This window comes from Cavia porcellus, unplaced genomic scaffold (genome assembly GCF_034190915.1).
Source record: "Cavia porcellus strain 051 isolate PalLab524CR breed Dunkin Hartley unplaced genomic scaffold, mCavPor4.1 scaffold_1, whole genome shotgun sequence".
NCBI lineage: Eukaryota > Metazoa > Chordata > Mammalia > Rodentia > Caviidae > Cavia > Cavia porcellus.
In genome coordinates this window covers 107,258,583-107,283,502 of record NW_026947484.1, presented here as the reverse complement: position 1 = coordinate 107,283,502, position 24,920 = coordinate 107,258,583, and the positions used below count along the sequence as shown (strand labels likewise).

Genomic DNA, 24,920 nt, shown 5'->3' with positions numbered 1-24,920 from the left:
GGGCGACAATGTAGAGAAACTGAAATTCTATTGGTACAGGAGTATAAAATGGTGTGGCTACTATGGAAAATACTACAGCAAGTCATCAAATAATTAAAAACTTCATGTGATCCAGGATTTTTCCTTTTTGGGTGTACATCTAAAAGAATTGAAAGCAAAGTCTCAGAAGATTGTGTACATCTTTTTTCATACTTGCATTATTCACATTAGCCAAATGCAAATATCATCCCAAGTGTCCATCAACGTGAGTGGATAAAATGAGAAACACACATAAAATGTAATATGCAGCTATAAAGGGGGTGAAATATTGATACATACTACAACATGGAATAACCCTGAAATATTTATGCTAAGTGAAATGAAGCAGACAACAAGAGCAAATATTGTATGATTCCACTAACATAAGATACCTAGAATAGATGAAGACAGAAAATAGAGATTAACAGGAGTTGGTTTGGATTTTGTCTTGAAGACAATGGGACCAATTACCAGTTAAAGCAAAATTGAAATCAGAGTTAGATCTTTAAAAGATCATGTCTCTTTATTTGAGACATAGTCTTGCTATATAGCCCAGGCTGGCCTTGAACTCACAGCAATCCTGCCTCAGCCTTCCAAGTCTGAAATGACAGGCATGTGTCACCACGCCAGCCTATCCAGAAGTTATGATGGTGGCTGGGGCTACCATCCACTACCATTTTTGTGCTTAGTAATACAACAGTCAGAAGGCTTTATTATTTTTTTTTTTTAGTTTTTTTTATTTTTAAAGAGATAAAGACAAAAGAGGCCATAACAAAGCAGATCAGAGCAGAACAATGCAAGTAACACAGCATTTTACAAGACACCCCATAATTAATAGTAACTACCATAGTGTCTCTTTCTTTGAAATAGTTGAGCATAGCTTCATATACAGCCTCTCCAGCACTTGTTGGTGGTGGTTTTCTTGATCTTGGCCATTCTTTCAGAAGCAAGATGGAATCTCAGTGTGGTTTTAAGTCAGAAGGCTTTAAAGGGATGCATTCCTGGTTGAGCTAAGAAGAATGAATGAGATTTCTGCCTGTCACAATTGGGAGATTATTATTAATCGCTAATCTTTGAGTTCTATCTACCAGATACTAAGTATGTGGCACACTGATCTTTGTCACAACCTATAGATACCATTATCTCGTATGATTGGGGGAACAAAGGTTAAATGGCTTGCCAAAATCATGACTAAGTCCTAATTTTCTCCCATACAAATAGGTGTCGAAGCCAGGGCTTTGCTCATGCCAACCAAGTGCTCTATTCTGAGCCACTTCTCCAATCCTTTTAAATTTTTTATATTCTTATTTTTGCAGTACTAGGGATTGAATCCAGGGTTTTGTGCCTGCTAGGCAAATGCTATAGGGCTGAGTTAGGACCCAACATTGTTTATTGCTCTTGTAGAAAATGGATAATGGCTAGGACTAGAGATGAGGACAAGCCAAGTATTTTCAGAGACTAAGTCAATTTCAGATCTCACCTATATTGTTTTGTTTTTTTGATACAAGGTCCCATTTCAGGTTGGTCTTGAACTCACAATGTAGCCCAGACTGGCCTCAAACTTGTGGTTAATTCTGCCTCTGCCTCTGCCTCCTCAGTGCTTGGATTTCAGACATGAGTGACTATATGCTATATTCTTAGTATTTTTGTCTTTTTTCTTTTTTTAACTTTTTATTGGTACTGGGGATCAAACTCACGACCGCCTGCTTGCAAGGCAGGTGCTTATGCCGCTGAGCTAAGTCCCCAGCCCTCTTTCTCTTCTTTCTTTTCCCCCTTCCCATTTGAACATTTTATTCCTATTTCATAATACCTAATTGATTATTTTTGGCACTCAATCTGAGGTGGCGCAGAGAAAATGAGAGAGAAGGCGAAGATTAGGGAGGCCTTTAATGCAGGGAGGGAAGAGTTATAAAGAAATATAAATGCTCTCAGAGAGGACAAGGAAGTCAAGTTACTTTAATCTGGTCTGGCTGGAACAGGAGTCTGGGAGGTGGGCAAAATGACATATTAACAGCGGATTTGAAGGAGCATCTACCTGTGCAAAACAGGACCCAGAAAGATTTACTGGGGGTAAGGGTGGAGTGCTTGGGTGCTTGTTAAATTTTGGGATTAGAGAGGGCTCAGCGGCATATGCACTAAAAGGGAATGGGAGTTTTATCTCTAAAATAAGGAGAACATAGAAGTTACTCTTGGAGAGGTAAACTGTTTCTCTGGGTCCAATACCAAGTTGGGTGGATGTCATGTTACGGATAGCTAAGCCCCAAGCTAGCAAAATCTACCATTAATATACATTTTGGTCTTTTATTTTCACTTTTAGTTTCTCACAAAAGAGAATGAAGTATTTACATGTGTGTCCAATTTATTTCACTTAACATATGGTCTGAAGGTACATACATCTACCTAGGAATGTCTCAAGCTTATCCTTCTTTATGGCAGAGTAGTACTTCATTGTAGAAAAAGCCCACATCGTCTTTATCTATTCTTTGGTTGATAGGCATTTGGGCTGCTTCCAAGATTTGGCTATTATAAATTGTGCTGCTATAAACATGGAAGTGCTGAGCATGTTTTTTTTAATTTGCACTGAACTACATCCTTGCCCGTTTTTTATTTTATGATAGGGTCTTGCTAAATCATTAAATTAAAAAAAAAATCGGGGCTGAGGATTTAGCTCAGCAGCATAAGCGCCTGCCTGGCAAGCACGAGGTCCTGAGTTCAATCCCCCACCCGCTTCCGCAAAAAAAAAAAAAATAAATGCCAGAAACACGAAGCCACTGTATTTACCACAAGGGGGCAATAAACAATGTTTGAACGTGAGCAAAGGTCCGCAGCTTGGCAGACTGCTACTTATTTATCACCGTGCCCAGATGGTGGCAGCCTGGATGAGGCAGGCCAGTCACTTCTGCCTGCTCTCTGCTTCTCCTGCAGGGGTTGGCCCTGACTCTTCTGAATCCTGGCAACATAGCTGTCAGGGGGCCAAGAGCAGAGGAAGCAGGCAGCAGCTGGTCTTCCCTAAGATCAAAGTAAATAGCCAGGAGGGCCTGCTGGGGAGGGGTGTGGGATGTGGGAGTTAATCTGGAAGATCTAAGCACCTACCTACAGGACATCCCTGAATCACCTCAGCCTTGTTAAAGGGATTGATGAGCTTCTGCCCCAACTCTGAATTTGGAAGACTTAAAGTGGGTCCCATAGTTTGCTTTTTACAAACAAGTTCTCATGTGATGCTGATGCTGCAGACTAAAGTCACTGTGAGAACAATTGCTATAAGGTATTTTTGGGTCTGTGCCCTCCTTTTTCTCAGCGTGCCCCTATTTTGTCTTTCCTATCACTTATCTACTGTTTCTCTACCATCTCTCCCTTAGCCTCTATTAGAAAAGCAAAAGGAAAAAAACAAAAACTTGCTCAAGTTTGTTTTGGGGACAAGGTCTTACTTACTATATAGTCCAGGCTGGCCTCAGCTGGATCTTTCTGCTTAGCCTTCTAAATACCACTAAGTTGGTCCCACCACACCTGGTTTATCGTCTTCAAGGATTCTCATGGGGAAAAATTTCAGCACTCTAGTTTGGAGCTTAGGTATTTTATTTTATTGAGACAGGGTCTTACTATGCAATTCAGGATGGCCTTGAACTCATGGCAATTCTCTTACCTCAATGTCCCCAGGACTGGGATGAGCATGAGCTCAGAAGCAGAATTTACCCCAAATATACACATACTTACTTTCCTCTTATTCACACACTGGCAAGGAGACTAGCTCTGTAAAAAGTAACACGCTTAGCAGGGTATAGTGACATACATCTAAAATCCCAGCACTGTGAATAACTAAGACAAAAGGAAAATAAACTGATCAATTTTGCCTAAGCAATTTATCAATTTATCAACTTTTTTTCCCCCCCAAGTTTGTGATACCCAAGCAATTTATCAACTGAGATATCTCAAAATAAAAAATAAAAGGGCTGGCCATGTATCTCAGTGCAAAGGCCCTTAGCAAATTTTCAGTATCCCCTTGCACACATACCAAAATAGAATAATGTTCTTTTCCAATGAAATTTTGCTTTGAAGCTGTGTGTGGTGGTATACACCTAAAATCCCATTATTTGAGTGTCTGAGGCAAGAGGATCACCATGCCTTCCTTCCAGGTCAGCTTGGATTACTGCACTACATTTTGCAAATTTTCCTCACTTTCCCCATGTTTCAAAAACATTTTTATTATACTCTAAATCAGTGGTGGTGAACCTATGGTATTTGTGCTGCAGTAGATTGCTTGTTATCATTGAAAGCTCTAAAAGATTTGTGATCACTACTCTGAACTTAACATTTTAACTAAGTGGTGTTAAGTACATTCACTTTTTTCTGCAACCACTGTTACCATCTACCTTCAGAACTTTTCATCTCAGCAAAGTGGAACTCTGACCTGGACTGCCACTCCCCCAGGGCAGGGCAATCACTTTACTCCTTACTGCTTTTGACTCAGTTTCTCTTTGATGAAAGAAGGGGTTTGCTGCTCACTAGGGGGATAATTCTATAGATGCAAACCTTCTGCATATATGTGACCCAGTTTATTACAGAGAACAATAACAAAATGAGTTTTAAGAAAGAGGCGGAAACATAAACGAGATGTGGGCTTCCTACCCACAGGCATCAGCAGCCCTGCCATGGATCCGTCCGATTTTTTCGCATCAAGAAGTTGATTTTTCTTGCCATTTCCATGTTGTAGATCCGCCGGCAGGTTTCATAGCTTTCCCGCTGACGGCGGCGGCAAGGCTTCTCATAGTATCTTCGTCGCTTAATATCCTCAATGAGCCCATCCATGGTAAGGATTCTATATAAACACAGGCAATCAGGTTAGAAGCATGGGCTCATTACTATTTTTCCAGTTTCAAAAATGATCAGAAATCAACTAACCAAAACAACTGTTGTTTATAAAAATTACAGTGGGGAATGGTGACAATATAAACTATCTACAGAGGCCCGAATAAGAATTTGCAGGCAAATTAAAAAGCAATTACTAGGTTCTTTGTTTCTGCCATAGCATACTTGAGGAGTATGATGCATCTCATGTGAACACTAGTTCCTTGTGGCAGTTATTTCCAATCAGGGGGCATTGCAGAAACCCTAAATGAGGCAAGCCAAGTGTAATTTCAAAAATCATTCAGGGTGATTCCTACTTGGTCATTAGTGGAAAATACAGTTCCATTCTTATTATGTTGAAGAATACTTGAATTCCTGGAGAAGTATCAGGGCAAGAGGTGGCCCTTATATACTAATGAAACAGCATTAAAAAGTAACAGGCTCACCCATTAGTTTTCCATGTACCAGACGCTCTGATCACATTGATTTGCTGACCACTCCCTAGACACATACTAGGATTCAGGCTGTCTTTTCACCCCCTACTGCCAACATTCTGATGGAAATTTTCTCAGTTTTGATGCCAAACACAGATGCTGTCTCTCCATGAAGTTTTCCCTTTTCATTCTCTCTCCTCTCTCTTCTTTATGTATGCAATGAACCAAGAATCTCCTATATGTTAAGCACGTGTCTATTTGCCTTTCATCTTCCTAAAGAAAGTAATTTAAACAAGCACAAGGTCCTGAGTTCAATTCCCATAACAAACAAACAAGAAAATAATTTAAGAAATCTATTGTCCCTTTTTCTTTTTCTTTTGGTACCAGAGATTGAACTCATGACCTCACACTTGCCAGGCAGTGCTATGCTGCTGAGCTATACCCTCAGCTTAAAAAAAAAAAGTCTGTATTACTGTATACCTATTTGACAATTATTTCATCCAGCCATTCTGTAAGTTTTATACAGACATATCCTCGTGCTTGCCAGGCAGGTTCTGTGCTGCTGAGCCATATCCCCATCCCATAGGTACCCATTAAATTGATTTCAGCTTCTTTCCTGCTCATCCAATTCCTTGTAACAGCTATTCAAAATTCTCCTAATTCAAATTTATCTCTTCATTCTCACTGAGCCAAGAGAACATTGGGATCAATTAACCCCTAAGCTCCTGAAAGTTCTGGCTCAATCTACAAGTTGTCTTTCCCTCTTATCACCTCATCAATTGGTCCTAGGACTAGGGACACCTTCCACTGCTGACCTCCAGTTTCTGGCTCTGTTTACATAGCCCCATTCCTGCTCAACCTGTTCTGTTATTACACATACAAAGTAAGTCACAAACACAATTGGAGATAAGAGGATTGAGTCATAGCTATCATAACTGCTAGAAGAGAACAAAGAAAATAAAAATAAGAAAAAACTGCCAGTGTCTTTTGCCTGGTAGGAAACCCATTTATTGCTGCTATGCTGCTCCACAAAGTCTAAGATAACAACAGACTGAATATGAACTTGAAAAGAACTTGGTTTTAGGTAAATTACAATGTGAATAGACATTAGAACTATTGTGCAGGGTCCTGCTGTTAAATATTGGGAATGAGAGGCCAGGATGCAGTAGCATACAGTTGTAACCCCAGCTACTCAGGAGGCTGACTGAGGCAGGAGGATCTTAAGTTTGAGGCCAGCCTAAACAACTGTGCAAGACACTGACTCAAAAAATAAAAAGGGCCGGGCATGATGGCACATGCCTATAAGCCCAGTACTCTGGAGGGGAGGGAGGCTGAGACAGAATGATCACCACTGCAAGTTCAAGGTTGGCCTGGGCAACAGAGTTCAAGGCAACCTGAACTGCATAGTAAAACCCTGTCTTGAAGAAGACAAAGACAAAGACGAAGAAGATGAAGATGAAGATGAGGAGGATGAAAAGGAAGAAGAAAGAGGAAGGAAAAGAAAAAAGAAGGTGTGTGTGTGGAATGTAGCTTGATGGTATAACATTTGCCTAGCATGCGCGAGGCCTGGGTTCAATGGCGAGTATGCAAAACAAAAACAAAAACAAAGAATAAGTTTAATTATATTGTGCTTACCTAACATAAACAAAGTCCTCATACTGGGAAAAAACAAAAAAGAGTATTTCTCTGACTACAACAGTTAACTGGAAAGCTTGTTCAAAGACTACTGTGCTGGGTAGCTCACTTGGACCCTTACTGTCTCTCAATGGCTATTCCTATTCCCCATTCCCCCTTCCTACTCTTTAATAAAACTTCTATTTTACTTTACTTTAGATTTTTGGAGATAGTGTCTCACTATGTAGCCCAAACTGGCCTTGAACTTGCAGTGATCCTCCTGCCTCAGTCTCTCAAGTGCTAGGATTACAGGTACGTGTCATTATGCCTGGCTAATTTTTCCTACTCTTAAAAAAAAAAAAAAGACTGCTGTACCACCTCTAGTTTGTGATTTTGTAGGGCTCAAGAACTGGGTTTTGGGCCAGGAGTTTAGCTCAGCAGCATAAGTGCCAGCTTGGCAAGAGTGAGGTTATAAATTCGAGCCCTGGTACCAAAAAAAAAAAAAAAAAAAAGATTTTTTTTTCTTTTGGGGTTGAGAACTGAACCCAGAGCACCCATCATGCTAAGCAGACATTGCCACTGAATATACCCCCAGTGTATTTATATGAGTTCCTAGGTCATGCTATAGCATGAACCAATGCCTCAGTACACTCTTCATGCCTCTTTGGATATGTAAAAAACAAGTCTAGATGATGGACAAATACTCACTATAAAGGGATTAAGTAATCTTAAAATACAGAGTTCTTGGGAACATTAGTGCACAAATCTTCAGTAATATTATCTTTACTAAAATGGCACATTAACACCCATGATTCTAATTACAATGTTATAAAATTGATTAGGTATTATCATCTTCTTACAGATCAGGAAATCTGAAAGTCAGAGAGGCTAACCTGCCCATAATCACAAAATGTAACTAGAAGTAAAATTCTGTTCTGGTTTTTCTTTTCTTTTCTTTCTTTCTTTTTTTTTTTGAGACAGGTTGGCCTTAAACTCACAATGATCCTCCAGCTTTAGCCTCCCGAGGGCTGGGAAGAATTCTGGTCTTTAGTTGAGTGCTCTGCAGTAATATTTCTCTAACAGAAGCCATCACACTTCAGAAGAGAAATCACTGCAGTGTTCTAACAGCCAAGGAGACAGTAAGATGGAAGAGCTATGAGATCCCTCAACTAGAGGAAAGAGGAATGGAAGCCAAGAAGATATAGCACATTGAAGGAATGGAATGGTCAAAACCTAAGCATTTGTTTCTACTCAGATCTGTTTACTACTACTTAATGAAGGCCATTTTTGGTCTACAGACAAGCAGTGTAATATATTATGGAAAAGACAAGAAAAAAGTATCTAAAAAAAAAGCCAAGACTGGATATACAATGTAAAAAGGACAAGTAGTTTGGATTTAAGAGACAGTAAGGAGGACAAAGAGTCTAGAAATAGTATCACCTAGGAAGGGGAACCTGTTGGAATGATAAGGACAGTTTATTTATTTTTGTTTTTGTTTTGGTACTGGGGATCGAACTCACGACCTAGCGCTTGCCAGCCAGGTGCTTAGATAAGGACAGTTTAAAAGGATGAAAGGAAAACCAAGAGGAAAGCGTTCAGACACATACTTGGGGTTCCCTTTTGGAGTTTCCAAAAACAGTTCTGATTTTTTGGGGGGAGACAGATTGGCCTCAAACTCAGTGATGTGCCTGGAAAGTGCTAAGTTGTGAGTTCAATCCCTGGTACCAAAAAAAGGAAAAAAGAAAAGGGTTTTGAGGGCTGGGGATTTTGCTCAGCAGTATAGGAACCTGCATGGAGAGCAGGAGATCATGAGATTGATCCCCAGTACCGGGGAGATTGGGGGGGTGGTTTTCGAATCACCGACAATCATCTCACCAAGTAAATGCTTATGCTGTGAAACAAAAAGGCCAAAACAACAACAAACAAATGAATGAGTGAATGGGTATAGGTAGGGAAAAGCTGGCGGGAAAAAGGAGGGTTGGAAAATACTGTTTCTGGGGCTGGGGATTTAGCTCAGCGGCATAAGCGCCTGCCTTGCAAGTGTGTGGTCATGAGTTCGATCCCTGGTACCAATAAAAAAGAAAAAGCCAAAAAATAAAAAGAAAATACTGTTTCCTAGATGGCTCTAATTACTTCCAAAACATAGGCCAATTAATGATACATTACAAATTAGCTAGCACTTTCCCAGACAGCAAACTCCAAGATGCTAGGTGAGGATTCCCTCTTTTTATCTTGCACTTACTAGTCATCCTAAAAAGCACACATTAACTTCAAATGCTCCAGAGTCCCTAGAGTAGACTTCATCCCTAACAGACAAGCAGAAAGAGCTTTGTAGAACCTGAGAGTAAGTAGGAAGGTGTTACTATGTTTCTGCTTCCAAAGATAGTTCAAGAGCTAGCAGAGCAGGGCTTCAAAGTAAATAGATCAGCTTGGAGTTCAGGTGCCTGGTGACCTAACATGAAGGAGAAATGAGCTGCCAGGTTTAATGAAATTCAACTGATTATATAAAAGGAACTGAGCTGCCTGGAGGGAGGAGCTGGGGATGGCAGATCACATGTCAGTAGCCAGTCAGGGCCAAGGTGTACAGGCCCACCAGGAGTAAAAGGGGTCAACAGGCATACTTCCAGCATGTTTGCCTTTCCTTGTTTGGCTAACAGCCAATCACACAGGACTTCCTAATAACCCTCACTCTCCATCTCCTCATCCTAGGGTGGCAACAAGGGCCCCTGGTTATGTAACAGGCATTTTGTAGCAGCCTCACTGGGCAGACACACGGCTGGTTTTCTTTGTTAAGACGCTTTCTGTGCTCCAAACATGGTAAAGCTTTAATCACCTTCCTCTCCTCTAATTTGCTCTCTTACCTTTTGTAATTACAGCACAGAACAAGCAACTTATTTTTTTTCTTTTTTTTTAATTCCTTTTCTGTTCCATCTTCCCACAAAATTACCCAGAAAAGCTCAGTAAATAAAAGAGATTTCAAAGAGCCAACACAAACCAATCTAAGAGAAGTAGACTTCCTCTCACTGGGCCCAACATCTGGGTGCTAGAATCTTCACTCAGAGCCTGATAGTAAAAGCTGGTACAGAATAAGGTGGTTCCAGAAGCTAGCAGCAACCAAGCCCAGTGGGGCTTTCTGCAATGGGGTGCTCCTAACAGGGCCAGACTGAGAAAGAAGTGTGTTTTTTGGCCTTGTCAAAGGACTCCTTCCCATAGCATGTGGAAACTAAGGGCTGTGAGGCCTATAGGTGACCGCGCCCATGGCCTTAGTTCCAGACAAGGCGCCAAAATGACCTCGGGCCATGGTGCTATCAGATCACCTGTGGGACAAACATGCCAAGCAACTTACTACCAACTACTAGAAAGCTGAGAGAGGGTTAAGGAGAACTCTGGGATTTGAGCAAGGTATACAGAAAAGATAGCTTAAGCGGGGACATTAGAGAAAACAAGGAAAAACAGAGGTACATCAGTCAGAAAACACTGTATTTAGCAGGTAGAAATGTAGAAGACTATGACTTTCCAGAGCTGGCCCACTCACATGTGCAAGCTTCATGCCAGGCAAATGCTGTACCATTGAGCCACATGTCCAACCATTATGTACAAGTCCTTGCTTAGAAATTTTTTTTTTTTGCGCCTTGAGTCAGGATCTTTGTAGTTCAGGCTGGCCTCAAGCTCCTGGCAATCCTCTTGCCTCAGGCTCTGGAGTGCTGGGATTACAGGTATGTCTAGATAGAAAATTATTCTAAGGGAAAAATATTTGTTCATTTTTTTCTCCTGAAGCTAAATATAATTTATGGGACACATCCCTCTATGATAAAAAAGAAATGGAAATGCAGCTTTCTAGATGAGTAAATCTAAACTGACCAAGTAAATATCCTTTAGCAGGGGATGGTAGCACATGCCTATATTTTCAGCACTCAGGAGGCTGAGGCAGGAGGATTGCTGTAAGTTCAAGATCAATTTAGATTACAAAGAGAAACCTTGACTCAAAAAAAAAATTATATACATTCTTCCCAAAGATTATACAAATTATTACTAAAATATTTTCCCCCAGCAACTTCCTTCCAATCAAAAAAAGAAAAAGTATGACTATATATAAACAGTAAAATTACATCACAGGTCCCCCTATTACCAGAAAAACTAGTAAATAATTCAAAATATAGAGTACAGAAACTGCAAAAAGATGAGCATTTTATATTTCTCTATACCAGTGGTGGTGAACCTGCGGCATATGTGTTGCAGCATGGTCTGTACTATTAAAAACTCTAAAAGGCTCACCATCACTGCTGTATACCATTTAATAATTGCAGATGTGAGATATTTTATCTAATATTTGTAGGCTTCTCATACTTGTATTTTTAAAATATAAAGTTTAGTTTTCATTTCATTTTATTTTTGCAAAGCTGGAGACTGAACCCAGGGCCTTGTGCATGTTAACAAGCACTGCACCACCGAGCCACACCCCTAACCCCCTTTACCTGTAAACCAAATGTTAAAGCCTTAAAGTGGAGGGCAAGCCCATATAATGTCAAGATCTCTCTCCTGTAATTCTGTGATAATACTTGTTTCTCAAACTCTGCTTTGTATTAAGAGAAAATGATGAGTGAGGCATTCTAGAAAGCCAAACTCCTTACAACTACTGAAAAGAGCCAAAAAAACTTGCTTGACAAGGAAAATTACTTGAAAATGAACTCTGAAAAACTAATGTCTACCAGGCACACAGTTAATTATGAGAAGCACCTGAGGGAATTAGTTTTCTATTGCTGGATAACAAATTACCATAAATTGATAGTTTAAAAACAGGCTGGGTGTGGTAGCATGCGCTGTAATACCAGTACTTGGGACACTAAGGCTGGAGGATCACTAAGAGTTTGAGGCCAGCACGGGCTATAGAGTGAATTCAAAACCAGTGTGAACTGCTGAGTGAAACCTTGTCTCAAAAATTAAAAATAAATAAACAGCACCTGTTTATTACCCAAGTGCTGCAAGAAATAAGTCTGCATGCTCTGTGTCCCACAGGCAGATCAGAAAGCCTGCAGGCAGCATCACATCTAAGGTTTCATATCCTCCAAGACATAGTTGCTAGACTGAAGTGCCTGTTGTCTTGCTAACTACTGTTAAGAGGCTAATCTTAACGTTTGCTAAGTAGGCCTTTCTTATAGTTCCAGTTTTTCTAATTAGGAAACACCTAAATCCTTTTTCAAGTCTCATCTAATTAGATAAGAGCAGGTCAGATAATCTCCCTTCTCATGAAAATAGCCTCTCATATTCCTAGGTTCTGCCCACACACAAGGGTAAAAGATTCCATAGCATGTGGCTCACCAGGAGTCAGGAATTCAAGGGGTATCTCAAAATTCGGCCTTGCAGAGTACTGTGTATTACATTTTGATGAGTTTCAAGAGTAAACCATGGGAGTAATGGGACGCCTTGACTCAGTGAAATATTTCTTATAACATTAAAAAAAGAAATTGTTGCTTGCGAAATTAAACTAGTTACACATTGTTAGAGCTTTTCTGTATTTCACAACCTAGCATTCAAAAACCTTTCAGTCTGGGGATGAAACTCAGTAGTATAATGCTTGCCTACCATGCACCAAACCCTAGGTTAAACTCCACCACTGCAAAAATAAAACAAAACAAAACAACATCCACAAACCCAAACCTTTCATTATAACCCTTCCACTCCATTAGTTTACTTCTATACATATATTTTCCTTAACCTTCCTCAAACCTTGTAATGCTGGCTGGGAGTGGTAGCCCACCCACTCTTGTAATCCCAGCACTCAGCAGACTGAAGTTTAGGCTGGAGAACTGCTGCAAATTAGAGGCCAGCCTGGACTACCTAGTCCGTTCAAGGCCAACCTAAACTACATTGCCAGACCCTGCATCAAAAAGCCAAAAACATTTGTAATGCTGTCTTGTTTTTCCAAGATCTCAATCTAAATTCACCTTTTCCACTAGCCTTTTCCCCCAAGGATCACTCTCAGTTATTTACCACATACCATGTTCCTGCTTTCTAGCAACTAACTTCACACTTTAATTTGTCCTTTGGACTCTTTAAATCTCGGACAGAAGTTAGGTTCATCATCAAGGAAATGATGATTGTGTGTTGAATAAACTTTCTTTTTTTTTTAAAACCCATTTTATTTCAAGAAAAGAAAAAAAAAAAACAACAAAATTTCAAAACGTCAACCAGAAGGCAACAATGGTACATACATTTGCTAAATAAACTTCATATAGTTAGGTTTCAAGAATTATTTTGGAAAGGACTGCCTCTTTTAAATTCAGAGATAGATGCATAGAGTCACTAAATTGGCCAGGCTAGGCATGAACTTTTCAATCCTATCTCAGCCTCTCAGAGTTCTCACATTATAGGCAGTCGCCATCACGCCTTGCAAGAACTTCATTTATAAGACAATAAAGTGAAGGACTAAAAAGTTTCATACACTAAACGCCTAGGCTGGCACCAGTTTGAAATTTACGATGGGACAGGAAGCGAAGGATCATTGCATTTCCCAAAAAGTTGACCTAAGTATGATTCTGATTCTTCAACAGTCACCTGTTTAGTGTCCTGTATGCACCTTCCACATTCCCGTCTTGTACCATCACAGTCCTGGCAATAAACTTCAGATGTCTTGCCATGATCTCACATTTAAGTCTTCACTCTGCAGGACTACACAAAGATCAGGTAAGAAAATGCGCGTTTTAGTTAACTCTGAAAATGGGAAGTGCTCAGAGACCCGCGATACAAGGCCCGTGGAGCTCTTCAGGACTTAGAAAGTACGCGCGGACGATTCTCGAGACTCCCTTGCTCTCTTAAACTAGCACAAGCCCGAGCTTATGAAAGAAGAGTCGCTGGGCTTCACCACGAGACTTGCTCTGCCGACCCAGGACGGCAGAAGCAGGAACGCGCAGCAGGAGCTCAACTACTGCTCACTGTGCGTGAAGGGGCTAGGCTGCAAGTTGAAAAACGTGTCTTTGTAGATCTTTAAGAAAGAGAAATAGCGCGCAAACATCCCCTCTCACTCCCCCCCCCCTTTCTTCTCCCAACCCGGCTCCAGCTCCTCACTCACCGCCCTCAGGCTTCAGCGGACCCCAGCAGCCAGAAATCGGAAGCGGAAACTACGGAAGCCCCAGCGCCGGGCTGACGCCGAACTGAAGGAAGGGCATTCCCGGCTTAAAAATCGGGGCGACGTTTAGTCTGACCTGGATCGTCTCCTCTCTTTGCTCGGGGTCCTGGACTTTACATCTGATAAAGTAAAATAGTCGTTGATGCAAACCCTGTCAAAAAGAGTCTTCCCACGAAATTGCAGTCTTTCAGGCTCTGAGTCGATTCTATATCCTTAATCCTATTAAGCCCCTAATAGATACTTAAGCGATTTCGTTCTCTGAATGGAAACTAAGAGAATAGGTAAAGCTTCCAGAGCATGCTTCCTGTTTTTCTTTGGAAGGGTACAGATCTGTTCCTGGGCGAGTCAGCATCACATTCCTCATCTGCCTACCAATTAAACAAAGGGATGAACTTAACATGCTGTCACTTCTCCTCCTCCCCCTCACATACCCCTCTTCTTCCTCTTTTGTTCTTTCTTCGCTCTCTTTTAGGTCTTTTTTGAGACAGGGTTTCGCTCTGCAGTTCAGGCTCGTCTTGAGCTTACTTTATAACCCAGGCTCACCTTGAACTCGCAGCAATCCTCCTGCTTCAGCCTCCCGAATAATGTGATTACAGGCTTGCCCAACCATGCCCGGCAACCATGTTATAACATCAACTTTCTAGTCATTTCACTAAATAAATTGAGATCACCAAAGACATGGGAAATGCCTACAGATTTTAGAATCAAAGATTTTTAGGTCAGTTTTGCCTTTTACTTCCTAGTAAGACCTGGTAGAAATAACTGCCTTTTAAAATTTCTTTCATACTGTGAATACAGCCTTCTTTTTATTTCTATTTGGATGCTACTTCTACATAATCATGTATGGTTAATCACATTAAGTTCCGATCTAATAACTATGGGAAAATGTGGCTGCCCTGCTAAGCACACAGGTACATCTTTATCAGTTATGCTAAGAGGAACTCACACTAAATTTAAACCAGGTCCAAATTCCCAAGCTACAGACAGACTGGGACATTATTAGGCTTATGAAATTTTTATTTAGTTTTACTCTGTGCTAGGTACTATTGATAGCATTCCAGTGCCTCTTGCACCATGAGAAGATAGTATGCTGGCATAAAAGATAAGTTGTAAAAACAACGTAGCATATAATAAATGCCAAGAAAGTTATATAGACAACAGTGTGATGTGGTGGAGGGGCCCTGGATTGGAAGCTGGAAGGTCTGGATTCTATACCTTTTATTATTATTTTATTTTGTTTTGTGTTTGTTTTTTGTCTTTTTGTGACAGGATCTTGCAATACAGTTCAGGCTGGCCTTGAGCTCACTTTGTAGCCCAGGCTGGTCTCAAACTTACAGTCATCCTCCTGCCTCAGCCTCCTGAATGCTAGGATTACAAACACGTGCCACCATGCCTGGCTGGATTTTTGATTTGTTTTTGTTTAGAAAGGGTCTTGTTGTGTGATGCAGGCTGATCTTGAACTCACTATGTAGCCCAGACTGGCCTCTACCTTGCTGCAACACTTCTGTCTCAGTCTCCCAAGACTTGGGATTATAGGCCACCACACTTGGTTTTATACCAGTTCTGTTTGTTCATTAGACCTATGGCCTTGAACCAGTAGTCTGAAAACTACTGCCTGCTAGTTAATCTTTTTTTTTTTTTTTAATAAAAGAAGACAATTTACTTGAAGACAGGCAAGAAGGAAGAGAGAAGTGACAGACAGCTACTCTGGAGAGTAGGGAGAATTCATAAGCGAATTGCTCCAGGTTCACCCTTGTTTTTCTAAAGTATCAGAACTTAGTCATGCTCATTTGCTTATTAAGATGTCTCTACTTTGCGCAACAGTGGCAGAGGTGGGTAGAGGGAACAGAGATATATGTCCAACAAAGCCTAAAAACTTATCTGGCTCTTGCCAAACTTAAAAGTCTCAATCTATTTCCTCAAAAATGGCACTAATATTTGTCTATTTAACTAAATTTTGTCTACAAAATTTGTTGCAGGAATCAAATGTGACAAAACAGAAAGCTACTTTCAAATAAAGGGATTGAGAATGTGATTTTGTTTTTGGGTACTGGGGATTGAACTCACGACCCTGTGCCTGCCATGCAGCACTGTGCCACTGAGCCCTGGGCCCTGGGAATGTAACATTTTTGAGAACTTACACTAGGTATTTTATATACATGATTCCATTAGATGGCATTAAGTGCCAAAGACTAAGCCCATACAGCATATTTAACAGAAAGAATGAGAGACTTGAGTTAGTGATTGAATGGAGGCCATGGTTTTACTTAACAAACAAAAAACGATAAGCAAAGTAAATAGCATGAACAGGTTGTGAGGCAAAAAAGCTTATATAGTATTTGGGGATTAATTTAAAAAACTAGAAGTTGAACATAAATAAATAGAGAAATAAACCTAAAACTGTCCATCAGATATTTCTATGGCCAATGGACCTTCTTGGGGAACAGGTCAGGACTGGAGATGAAGATATAGCGGTCATCTAAGCACATACTTATAATCCTAGCACTCTGGGAACTGAGGCAGGAAGACTAGGAGTTTTGAGCTCAGCTTGGTGACTTAGGATATCAGAGAGAGACCCTGTCTCAGAAGAAAAGTGTGGGGAGCAGCATGTGGAAGTAGCCCAGTGAAAAGGCTTTGGGTCCAACCCCTAGTACTGTCAAACAGAACACAAAAACTAGAATAAACAGGGGCTGGGGATTTAGCTCAGTGGCATAAGCACCTGCCTTGCAAGCAGGCAGTCGTGAGTTCGATCCCTGGTACCGATAAAAATGAAAAAGACAAAAAAAAAAAAAAAAAAAAAACTAGAATAAACTGAGCACTGTGGTTTATGCCTCTAATCTCATCCAGAGTAGGCAGGATTGCAAGTTTGAGGTCAGCCTGCAGAGTGAGACTCTGTCTTGAAAATAAAATAAACTAATAAATACTATACTAGAAGGATCATACAGAGGGAAAGAGAAAAAATTAGAGACCTCAGTGAAATATTTTGGACTTCCTTCCCTAACGCCAGAGAGCCACTGAGCAATTCAGATAGGAAAATTAATCTGTTTATCAGGGAGAAGGAATTAGAGGTAAGAGTCTGTAGCAAATATCCAGACCAAAGTGGTGGCAAGGTAAGTAGAAAGAAATGGATTTTAAGAAACATATCAAAAAAAGAATAAAAAAATTTAGTATCTGAGTAGCACTAAGTTTTAAGCCTACTTACCTGGAAAATATTGGTACCATACGAAGCAAAAAGAGAAGAAACTGTAAGAAGGGGGAGCAGGACATGTTTAAAGGCTTTTATTCCTGATCATGGAAAAAAGCACTGGACTGGCAATCTGTATCACAGTGTTGGCCTGGACAAATCACCTGTTTTCTTGCCTATGAAATGAAGGGAGCAGGTTAAATACAAAGAAATGAGCTGGGTATATAGCGCGTGTCTGTCATCCCCGCACTTGGGAGGAAAAGGCAGGAAGGTGGCCATGAGTTTGAGGTCAGACTGGACTACAAGGGACTTCAAGTTCAGCTTGAGAAATACAGCAAGACCCTGTCTAAAACAGAAAAAAGAAAAAATATAAAAGTATGTCTTGACTCTAAAATGCTGAAATGTCAATAATTTTTGTCAGAAAAATAGAATTAAAATCATCCAGCAAATATTTTTCTATGCAGTATGCACTTTCAGGGAAAAAGTTGGGAATAGAGATAAAGATTCAGCAGACTTCTAAGTTAAGGCAATACTTCAAAGCATGAAAGAAAACAAAATCTTCCTGTGACAGAATATAGTCAAAGAAAAAACACAAGGCTAGAGCCTGAGGGGAACCCTTTGCTCCAGAGTAGGGGGAAATGGGGCCACTGAGAGACCTAGAAGCTGCCAACAGTTAGCTCAGAGAATTAGGATAGTGTGCTGTCATTTGAGCCGAGGGAGATGGCATAGGCACTCTCAGTGTCAGATGATACAGAGAACATAAAATGCAGAGCCTTTGTAAATGTCCCTGGTTTTCCTGTTGAATAGGCGGAAGCTACATTATAACATTGATTCTGTAGGATTATTTGTGACTTTGGAAATTCATCAAGTGAGGGCAGTAGAAGCTAGACTGCAATGGATTAAGGGTTTCATAGTGAAAGAAATCAGAAAGTTCTGTCAGAAATTATGAGGGGCACTGGGACAGGGTGGTTCAGGGAGAAGGCGCCACTAGTCTAGCATCCTGGAGATCCTTATCCATGCCCAGTACTAAGAGGCAGAAAAAATTAGAGAAAAGAAGACAAAGGGTAATCAGTCTCCAGAGGTGTTTTAAGGCCTGATCACACCTGTAGAGAAAATAATTCTTATGAGGAACAGGTAGAAATTAGAAGATACAGAAGGGATACATGACACAGCAAGTTTCAGAAGTGAAAGATAATCGGAAGCACAAATGGAGAAGCTTTCTATAGAAAGGAGGTCATATTCTCTGACATAAAGGGAGATGGCAATTATTCACTGAGAACAGTGGGGGAAAGATGTCTGATGAGCTGTGAACAAGATGCTAGGAGCCAGTGAACACTGACTAATAAATATGACAGAATAATAATACACTACAAAGGTTTAGAATGGGAGAAGAAATGGTTTTGGTGGAAACTAAGACAAAAAAATATTCGTGGAGTTAACTTTTGCTTTCTGGTATCACTGGGTAGCCTTCTGTAATCGAGCACACATCTAGCACCCACAGCTTTTTGAATAAGGATGAGATCCTATGTTTTGAGTCTCTCTGCAGTGGGCCCCAACTTTAGTAATTCTGTAGTACCCCTCCCTCTTAAAAATGGGCAACCACAGTGGCCATTTTGGCTCTTTGCCTCTTTTGGCAGCAGGTTATATATATATTCATCTACAAGAATCAACAGCCCCCATCAAACAGTTGTCCCAGAGCAGAAGAACCTGCTGGTCTGGGCCAGCTGGAAGATTATATGAGGGAGAGACACAAAGGGAAAAGTACTAGTTTCTGCCCAAAGAAAAAAGTAAACTCAAAAAGTAAACTCAAGTCTGAACACTGTAACTGTCCCAACCATGTTCCCCAGAAAAACAGCCACAAGAGTCCTTTTACTTCTTTCACAGGATTTCTATGATCCTATCCAGACTTTTAACTCGATGAAAATATTCCTGTCTTTCCTGGAGCTCAGACATCCAAGATTAGTATCTAAGGCAGGAAGTTTTCAATTTACTCCAAAGAGCAAAACGTTTAGGTAAAAAATTTCTTTAATCAGAAAGGATTTTATCTTCCCAATATTAATATACACATTGAAAGTAAAAATATACATACATCTATTTACACAAATTGAAAATCACAGTGGCAGTCACATGGTCTGGGTCAGGGCCTTAGGAGATGGCCAGCTGGAGTGACTGGAGGACAGCATTTCATTTGCTGCTCCAGGTGTCCCATGCTCATTTCTCTGGCCATGGCAGGTGGATCAGTGGAGGACAGCTTACAGCTCCAGTCTGATGGCAGAGCTACAGGCAAACTGTGGCAGCGAGGCCCCTCTCCAGACAGTTTCTTAGGATCACCAAGGATAGCAGAAGATGCTGTAGTAGGTGGGACTGGAGTGGTTGGGGCAGAGTGGGTAAATGGCTGCTTTCCATGCTGGAGGAAAAGGATGAGGCCAATGCTGGTTCTGGCGCCTAAAGGACCCTGGCTAAAGGAGATGGTACCTGGGGAACCAAGAGGGGGGTTGCAAATTGGAACAGTGTGGATCCAGGTAAGATTCATGGCTTGCCACTCTGTGAGGTGCCAAGGCTGCTTTGGTTTCAAAGCTAAATGTCCTAGGTGTGTCTGGTCCATCTTTCCCATAGGAGGTGAAGCAGCTGAATCACTGTGGTGGTTTTGAAAATGCTAGAGAGGGGGAGAAATTTTAAAAAAATCTGAGACGAAAGATGTCAGATTAGTGCCTCCTGTTTGTTTATCCTTTTGCTTTCCCTGGAGACTCAATTTGCAATGCAAACTTATCTTGTTTTGTCCAACAGATTATTTATTTATTTATTTTTAATTTTGTTTTAAAGAGAACAAGAGAGGACAGAACAAAGCAGATCAGAACAGAACATGTAAGCAACACAGCACTTCACAAGACAACTGGATATTAACAGTAGCTACCATCATGTCTCTTTCTTTGAACTAGTTGAACATACCTTCATATACAACAATATCAAACATAACAAAATAGTATAAAACCATTCAAGAGAATGAAAGTTTTACAGGACATTCAGAACCAAATAACAGAAAATGAACAATGGCTACTATAATATCTCATTTTCTATAAAAAAATCTGTTTATACTATCACACGTATTAAAATCCAATAAGACAGAACCAATGGAAATAGAAGAACAAAAGCATGGTAGGACTTCAAAGCAAGATGATATTAAGACAGCAATGGCTGTCATAATGCCTTGTTTTCGGGGCTGGGGATTTAGCTCAGCGGCATAAGCACCTGCCTTGCAAGCAGGCGGTCATGAGTTCAATCCCTGGGACCGATAAAAATGAAAAAGACAAAAAAAAAAGCCTTATTTTCTTCAAAATAGGTATTCATACCATCACACACAGTAAAATCTAACAAAACAATAAAACTATTCCAATTAATGTATGAAAACGTTATAAGGCTTCAAAGCAGTGTAATGGGGCATCATGATTACATTAAAATCTTATATACTGGTATCATTTCTTACACTAGGGAGACTATGTTGTATTTATACATGTGTTTGATTTATTTCCCTTATGAGTAAGGTCTCAAGTTACATCCATTTATTATAAATATCTCAATGTGAATATTCTTTTTTTTTTTTTTTGTCTTTTTCGTTTTTATCAGTACCAGGGATCGAACTCATGACTGCCTGCTTACAAGGCAGGTGCTTATGCTGCTGAGCTAAATCTCCAGCCCCCGTGAATATTCTTTATAGCTGAGTAGTACTCCATTGTATAAAAATACCACAACTTTTTTATCCATTTGTCAGTTGATGGACACTTAGGTTGTTTCCAAGATCTGGCTATTACAAATTGTGCTGCTATAAACATGGGTGCACATGTATCCCAGAAGTGGAATAGCTGGGTCAAATGGGACTTCCAATCCCAGCTTTTTGAGGAATCTCTAGACTGACTTCCACAATGGGTACACCAGTCTATATATTTTTTTTGTAACAGATAATTTCTTGTCAGGTCATGGTTAAGTAGAAGTTTTAGTAATCCAGTTAAACTTTCACTTATTCAACAAATAGTTGAGGACCTGCTATGTCCTATAAACTTTATTAGATACTAGATATTCAGAAATGAACAGAATAAAACAATTCTATAGGTTCTCACTATTTATAAAACACTTCCTTTTATAATATCTTTAAAGTATAGTTTTCATTGGAATTATCACTTCCACAGCTTTTTATTTCATTAACAAACTTTGATGCAGGGTTTCATCATGTAGTTCAGGATAGCCTTGAATTCGCTATGCAGCCCAGTCTGTCCTGGTACTTGGAATCCTCCTGCCTTAGTCTCTTGTGTGCTAGGATTACAGGGGTGTGCCATCATGTCCAGTTTAAGTTTTATAGTTTTTACATTTTATTTTTATTTTTTTTGAGACAGGCTCTTAGTATGTAATCCAGGCTGGCCTTGAACTCACCACCATCCTCCTGCCTCAGCTTTCCAAGTGCTGGGATTACAGATTAATTTCTGTATTTTAAATTCTAACTTCCCATAATGAGTTCTTTTTTTTTTTTTTTTTTGTCTTTTTCGTTTTTTTATCGGTACCAGGGATTGAACTCACGACTGCCTGCTTACAAGGCAGGCACTTATGCCGCTGAGCTAAATCCCCAGCCCCCCATAATGAGTTCTTTATGAAGTATAAATTAATGTGCAGACAAGATCCTGGTTTTTGGGGGGGGCAGGGATTTATTTCAGCAGCGTAAGTGCCTGCCTGGCAAGTGCCAGGTCATGAGTTCAATCCCTAGTACCAAAAAAAAAAAAAAAAAAACAAAACAGATCTTGGTTTTTGTTTTTTGTTTTAAGGTTTTAGGAATTGAACCCTGGGCCTGCACACCAAGCTACATCCCCAGGCCATTTTTAAAAAGGAATTTTTTTTTAAACCCTAAATTGCCCAGACTGGGCTTGAATTTCCAGTCCTCCTGCCTCACCCTCCCAGAATGCTGAGATTACAGGCATGTGGCACTATGTCCACCTCTGCTGCTTCATTTTTAATGTTATTTCCACAACATTAGTAGCTGTGGACCTTTGAAAACAGGATGAAGACTCCTCCAACTCATCTCACTACTTGAATAACTTTTGAAATAACTTTTTTTTTGGTAGCAGGGATCAAACTCACAACTTTGTGCTTGCCAGGCAGGCACTTACGCCACTGAGCTAAAGCCCCAAAACCATATTATTTGAAGGAACAGAAAGGAGATCACTTCTATACCAGGTTTAAGAATCTATCAAAAGTCCTCCTTGTAGATGCCCTCTGTGTGCCTTCTCCCCAACTCCCAGTGAAGTATCACTCATAACTAGTCCTTGAAATGAAAAAAAAAAAAAAAGAAAGGATTTACAGAGAGAACATGAGGCATCATTCTGCATGAATCATTTGGCCAAGTAAAAAGCTTTATGTATCAATACAGAGACCAGATAAGCTTAACATAGGGATATGATTTAACTTTCATGGAGTTCTGCCCAGTGATCCAAACAAAATAGAATAAGTACATCTAGGAATCAAAACAGTGGTGGAAGTTTAGGGATTCTGTTCCCTGAAAGGAAACTTGAGTAGAAGATCCAGAAGAAAATAGAAGGGGGAGGATGGCGTTTTTGCATGCAAAATACATTTCTTTGGTTATTTTGCCACCTAGACCTCAAGTTTTTAAGTTCTTACCTTGGTCACCTGACGCCTATTACCACCCAGTGATGACTTTTGAGCAGCTATATGAGGAAACCAAGTCTTTAACATCCCTTCCACTTGCAGCAGAGTCCCTAGATAACGCTCCCTGTGAAAAGGACATCAAAAAACCCAGTAAGTGTGAAAAAAGAATCAAACAGGAAAGAGCTCCTTGTTTATGAGTTACTGAGGAAAGAACTAGGGGACTTACCCCATCTCTGGCTTCTGCAAAACACCTACAATACGCTGGATCCTGTCCATTGCCACACTCTGCTGGAAACTACTCAATCCTGGGGGTGGGGCCGGGAATAGAGAGAGGGATACTGAGAATTTAGAGTCCAATATATAGTCAGGTAAAAGGATGACAAGAAAGGAGTTAAAATTGATTTACTTAAAGTCACAAAAGCAAAAAAAAAAAAAAAAAAAAAGGATTAGTACAGACTCCTGAAAAAGACTTAACACACACACACACACACACACACACACTTGAAAGAGACACAGAAAAGAGCCTGGCTCTAAATTGCAACAAATCACATAATTACCTCTCTCAAAGCGACCAATCTTAAGCCCATTCAGTAGGTCTGTGAGGGGCCGAATGAATCCTTGGAGCTCTTTACACTACAGGAAAGCAGGACAAAGGCTATGAGAAGACCTAGAATTGCCCTAATCTGTAGCAATTCCTCTACCTCCAAATCTGGGAACCGATGCTGTCCTTTTAGGGTCCTTACCAAACATCTGGGCATATAGCCACTGGAGAAGAATGTTTTGTCTCTTGTTTTCTCTTACCTTCTGAGCAAAGAGCAGATCTCCCTCTGTGGTACAATCCTGGATGTTTAGATTGGTCTCCAAATCACAATCTCTTGATCTTTCCATCCCAGATCCTGCCACTGGAAAAACCAACCCTGGCTGTTCCAGGTGAGATGCTGTATGTTGGTTCCTGAAAACTCTGGGTCGACGCCTGCAGCGGATGGGACCTGGGCTGGCTTGAGAACCTTTCCTCTGCCCAACAGTGTCTGGCCTGGGCCCATAGCTCCTCTTTTCTTCCTTTTCACTATCAGAGGGGAAGCCATAGTCACTGTTCTCTGGGAAGGTGGAAAATGAGGGAGAAAGAGAATAGGAGGAATACGAATAAATACTAGGTGGAGAATCCATAGGTCCAGAAGCAGGGCCTACAGAACAGCTACTGAGGTGCCCAAAGACAGGAACCTGCAATTGAAGAGCAAAGAGAGAGAATTTAAAATCAGAGGTTAAAGGTTTGAAAACAGACAGATGAATTGCAACGATTAACGACTCTTTCCTTTCCCCAATAAAGACAATAGAAAAAGTCATTTTCCGCATACCCGCTTATTAAAAAGTGGAACGGCTTCTCTGGCCTCTGCAGAGCTGCTCTTGAGCCGTCACAGCCTATATTCTTTTTTTCTTCCCTCGGTTTAGAGTAAATATCTGACTTGACAGCTTCCCCTCTGGCAGTTGTTCACCTGGGCTGTTCCCCAGCCCGATCCCACAGTAAGCGTCTCTAGCCAAGGATATGCCACCAGTGAGCGATGTATCTGCGTACAAGAACTCACTAGTGTCCCCATGGGACCCGTCCTGCCCCTTCCCAGTCTCTTAGGATCACGGTCCCAGCGCTACCGCTTCCACAGGCGCTGCAGCCCGTGATGTAATTCCTCCAAATAGCAAAATCTGCACGCCGGCCCCCAAACCCACGCCCCCTAGGTCCGGTTATCCCCAGCAGTTCCATGGGCGTTCCTTTGTCTCCTTACCTGTGTTGATCCGCTCAGCCTAAACTCTGCAGCGCTTCAGTCTATCTGGGTTCCGGCGGCCCACCTCCGCCTCTCAGCAGGACCCGCCCCTTCCCCCTCCCAGACACGTGCGGCTCGGCACGTGCCTCCCGCTGCGTACACAGCTCTCATGCTCTCATTGGTTGTCCAGCCGGCAACACGTGATTCTCGTTACAGAAATTCACAGCCTATTTGCTATAGCACACAGAAGATCGGCCAATACAAGAGCAGCAACGTGATGATTGGCTGAAGGG

General features: G+C 40.8%; 2 protein-coding genes across 8 annotated transcripts; both read right to left on the bottom strand.

Moving 5' to 3' along the window:
- Window positions 1-727: 727 nt before the first annotated feature.
- Window positions 728-14,170, bottom strand: Mrps21 (mitochondrial ribosomal protein S21). 4 transcript variants are annotated; one of them, XM_005007770.4, is made up of 4 exons: window positions 13,981-14,170; window positions 13,467-13,580; window positions 4,645-4,834; window positions 728-1,028 (listed from the first exon to the last, which is right to left on the bottom strand). In XM_005007770.4, exons 2-3 carry the CDS (start codon window positions 13,547-13,549, stop codon window positions 4,654-4,656), a joined length of 264 nt encoding a protein of 87 aa, XP_005007827.1. In that variant the 5' UTR covers window positions 13,550-13,580; window positions 13,981-14,170; the 3' UTR covers window positions 728-1,028; window positions 4,645-4,653. The 4 variants fall into 4 exon arrangements, with proteins under 4 accessions (XP_005007827.1, XP_063108921.1, XP_005007825.1 ...); XM_063252851.1 differs by having other exon boundaries at window positions 4,649-4,834; XM_005007768.4 differs by lacking the exon at window positions 728-1,028 and having other exon boundaries at window positions 3,577-4,834; window positions 13,981-14,169.
- A 5,058-nt stretch (window positions 14,171-19,228) lies between these two features.
- Ciart (circadian associated repressor of transcription) lies at window positions 19,229-24,788 on the bottom strand. Of its 4 annotated transcripts, XM_013143182.3 has the most exons (7): window positions 24,649-24,733; window positions 24,226-24,401; window positions 23,672-24,091; window positions 23,428-23,503; window positions 23,097-23,175; window positions 22,883-22,994; window positions 19,229-19,877 (listed from the first exon to the last, which is right to left on the bottom strand). In XM_013143182.3, exons 3-7 carry the CDS (start codon window positions 24,035-24,037, stop codon window positions 19,359-19,361), a joined length of 1,152 nt encoding a protein of 383 aa, XP_012998636.1. In that variant the 5' UTR covers window positions 24,038-24,091; window positions 24,226-24,401; window positions 24,649-24,733; the 3' UTR covers window positions 19,229-19,358. The 4 variants fall into 4 exon arrangements, with proteins under 4 accessions (XP_012998636.1, XP_003478931.1, XP_063108793.1 ...); XM_003478883.5 differs by lacking the exon at window positions 24,226-24,401 and having other exon boundaries at window positions 24,649-24,788; XM_063252723.1 differs by lacking the exon at window positions 24,649-24,733 and having other exon boundaries at window positions 24,226-24,601.
- Window positions 24,789-24,920: the final 132 nt, after the last annotated feature.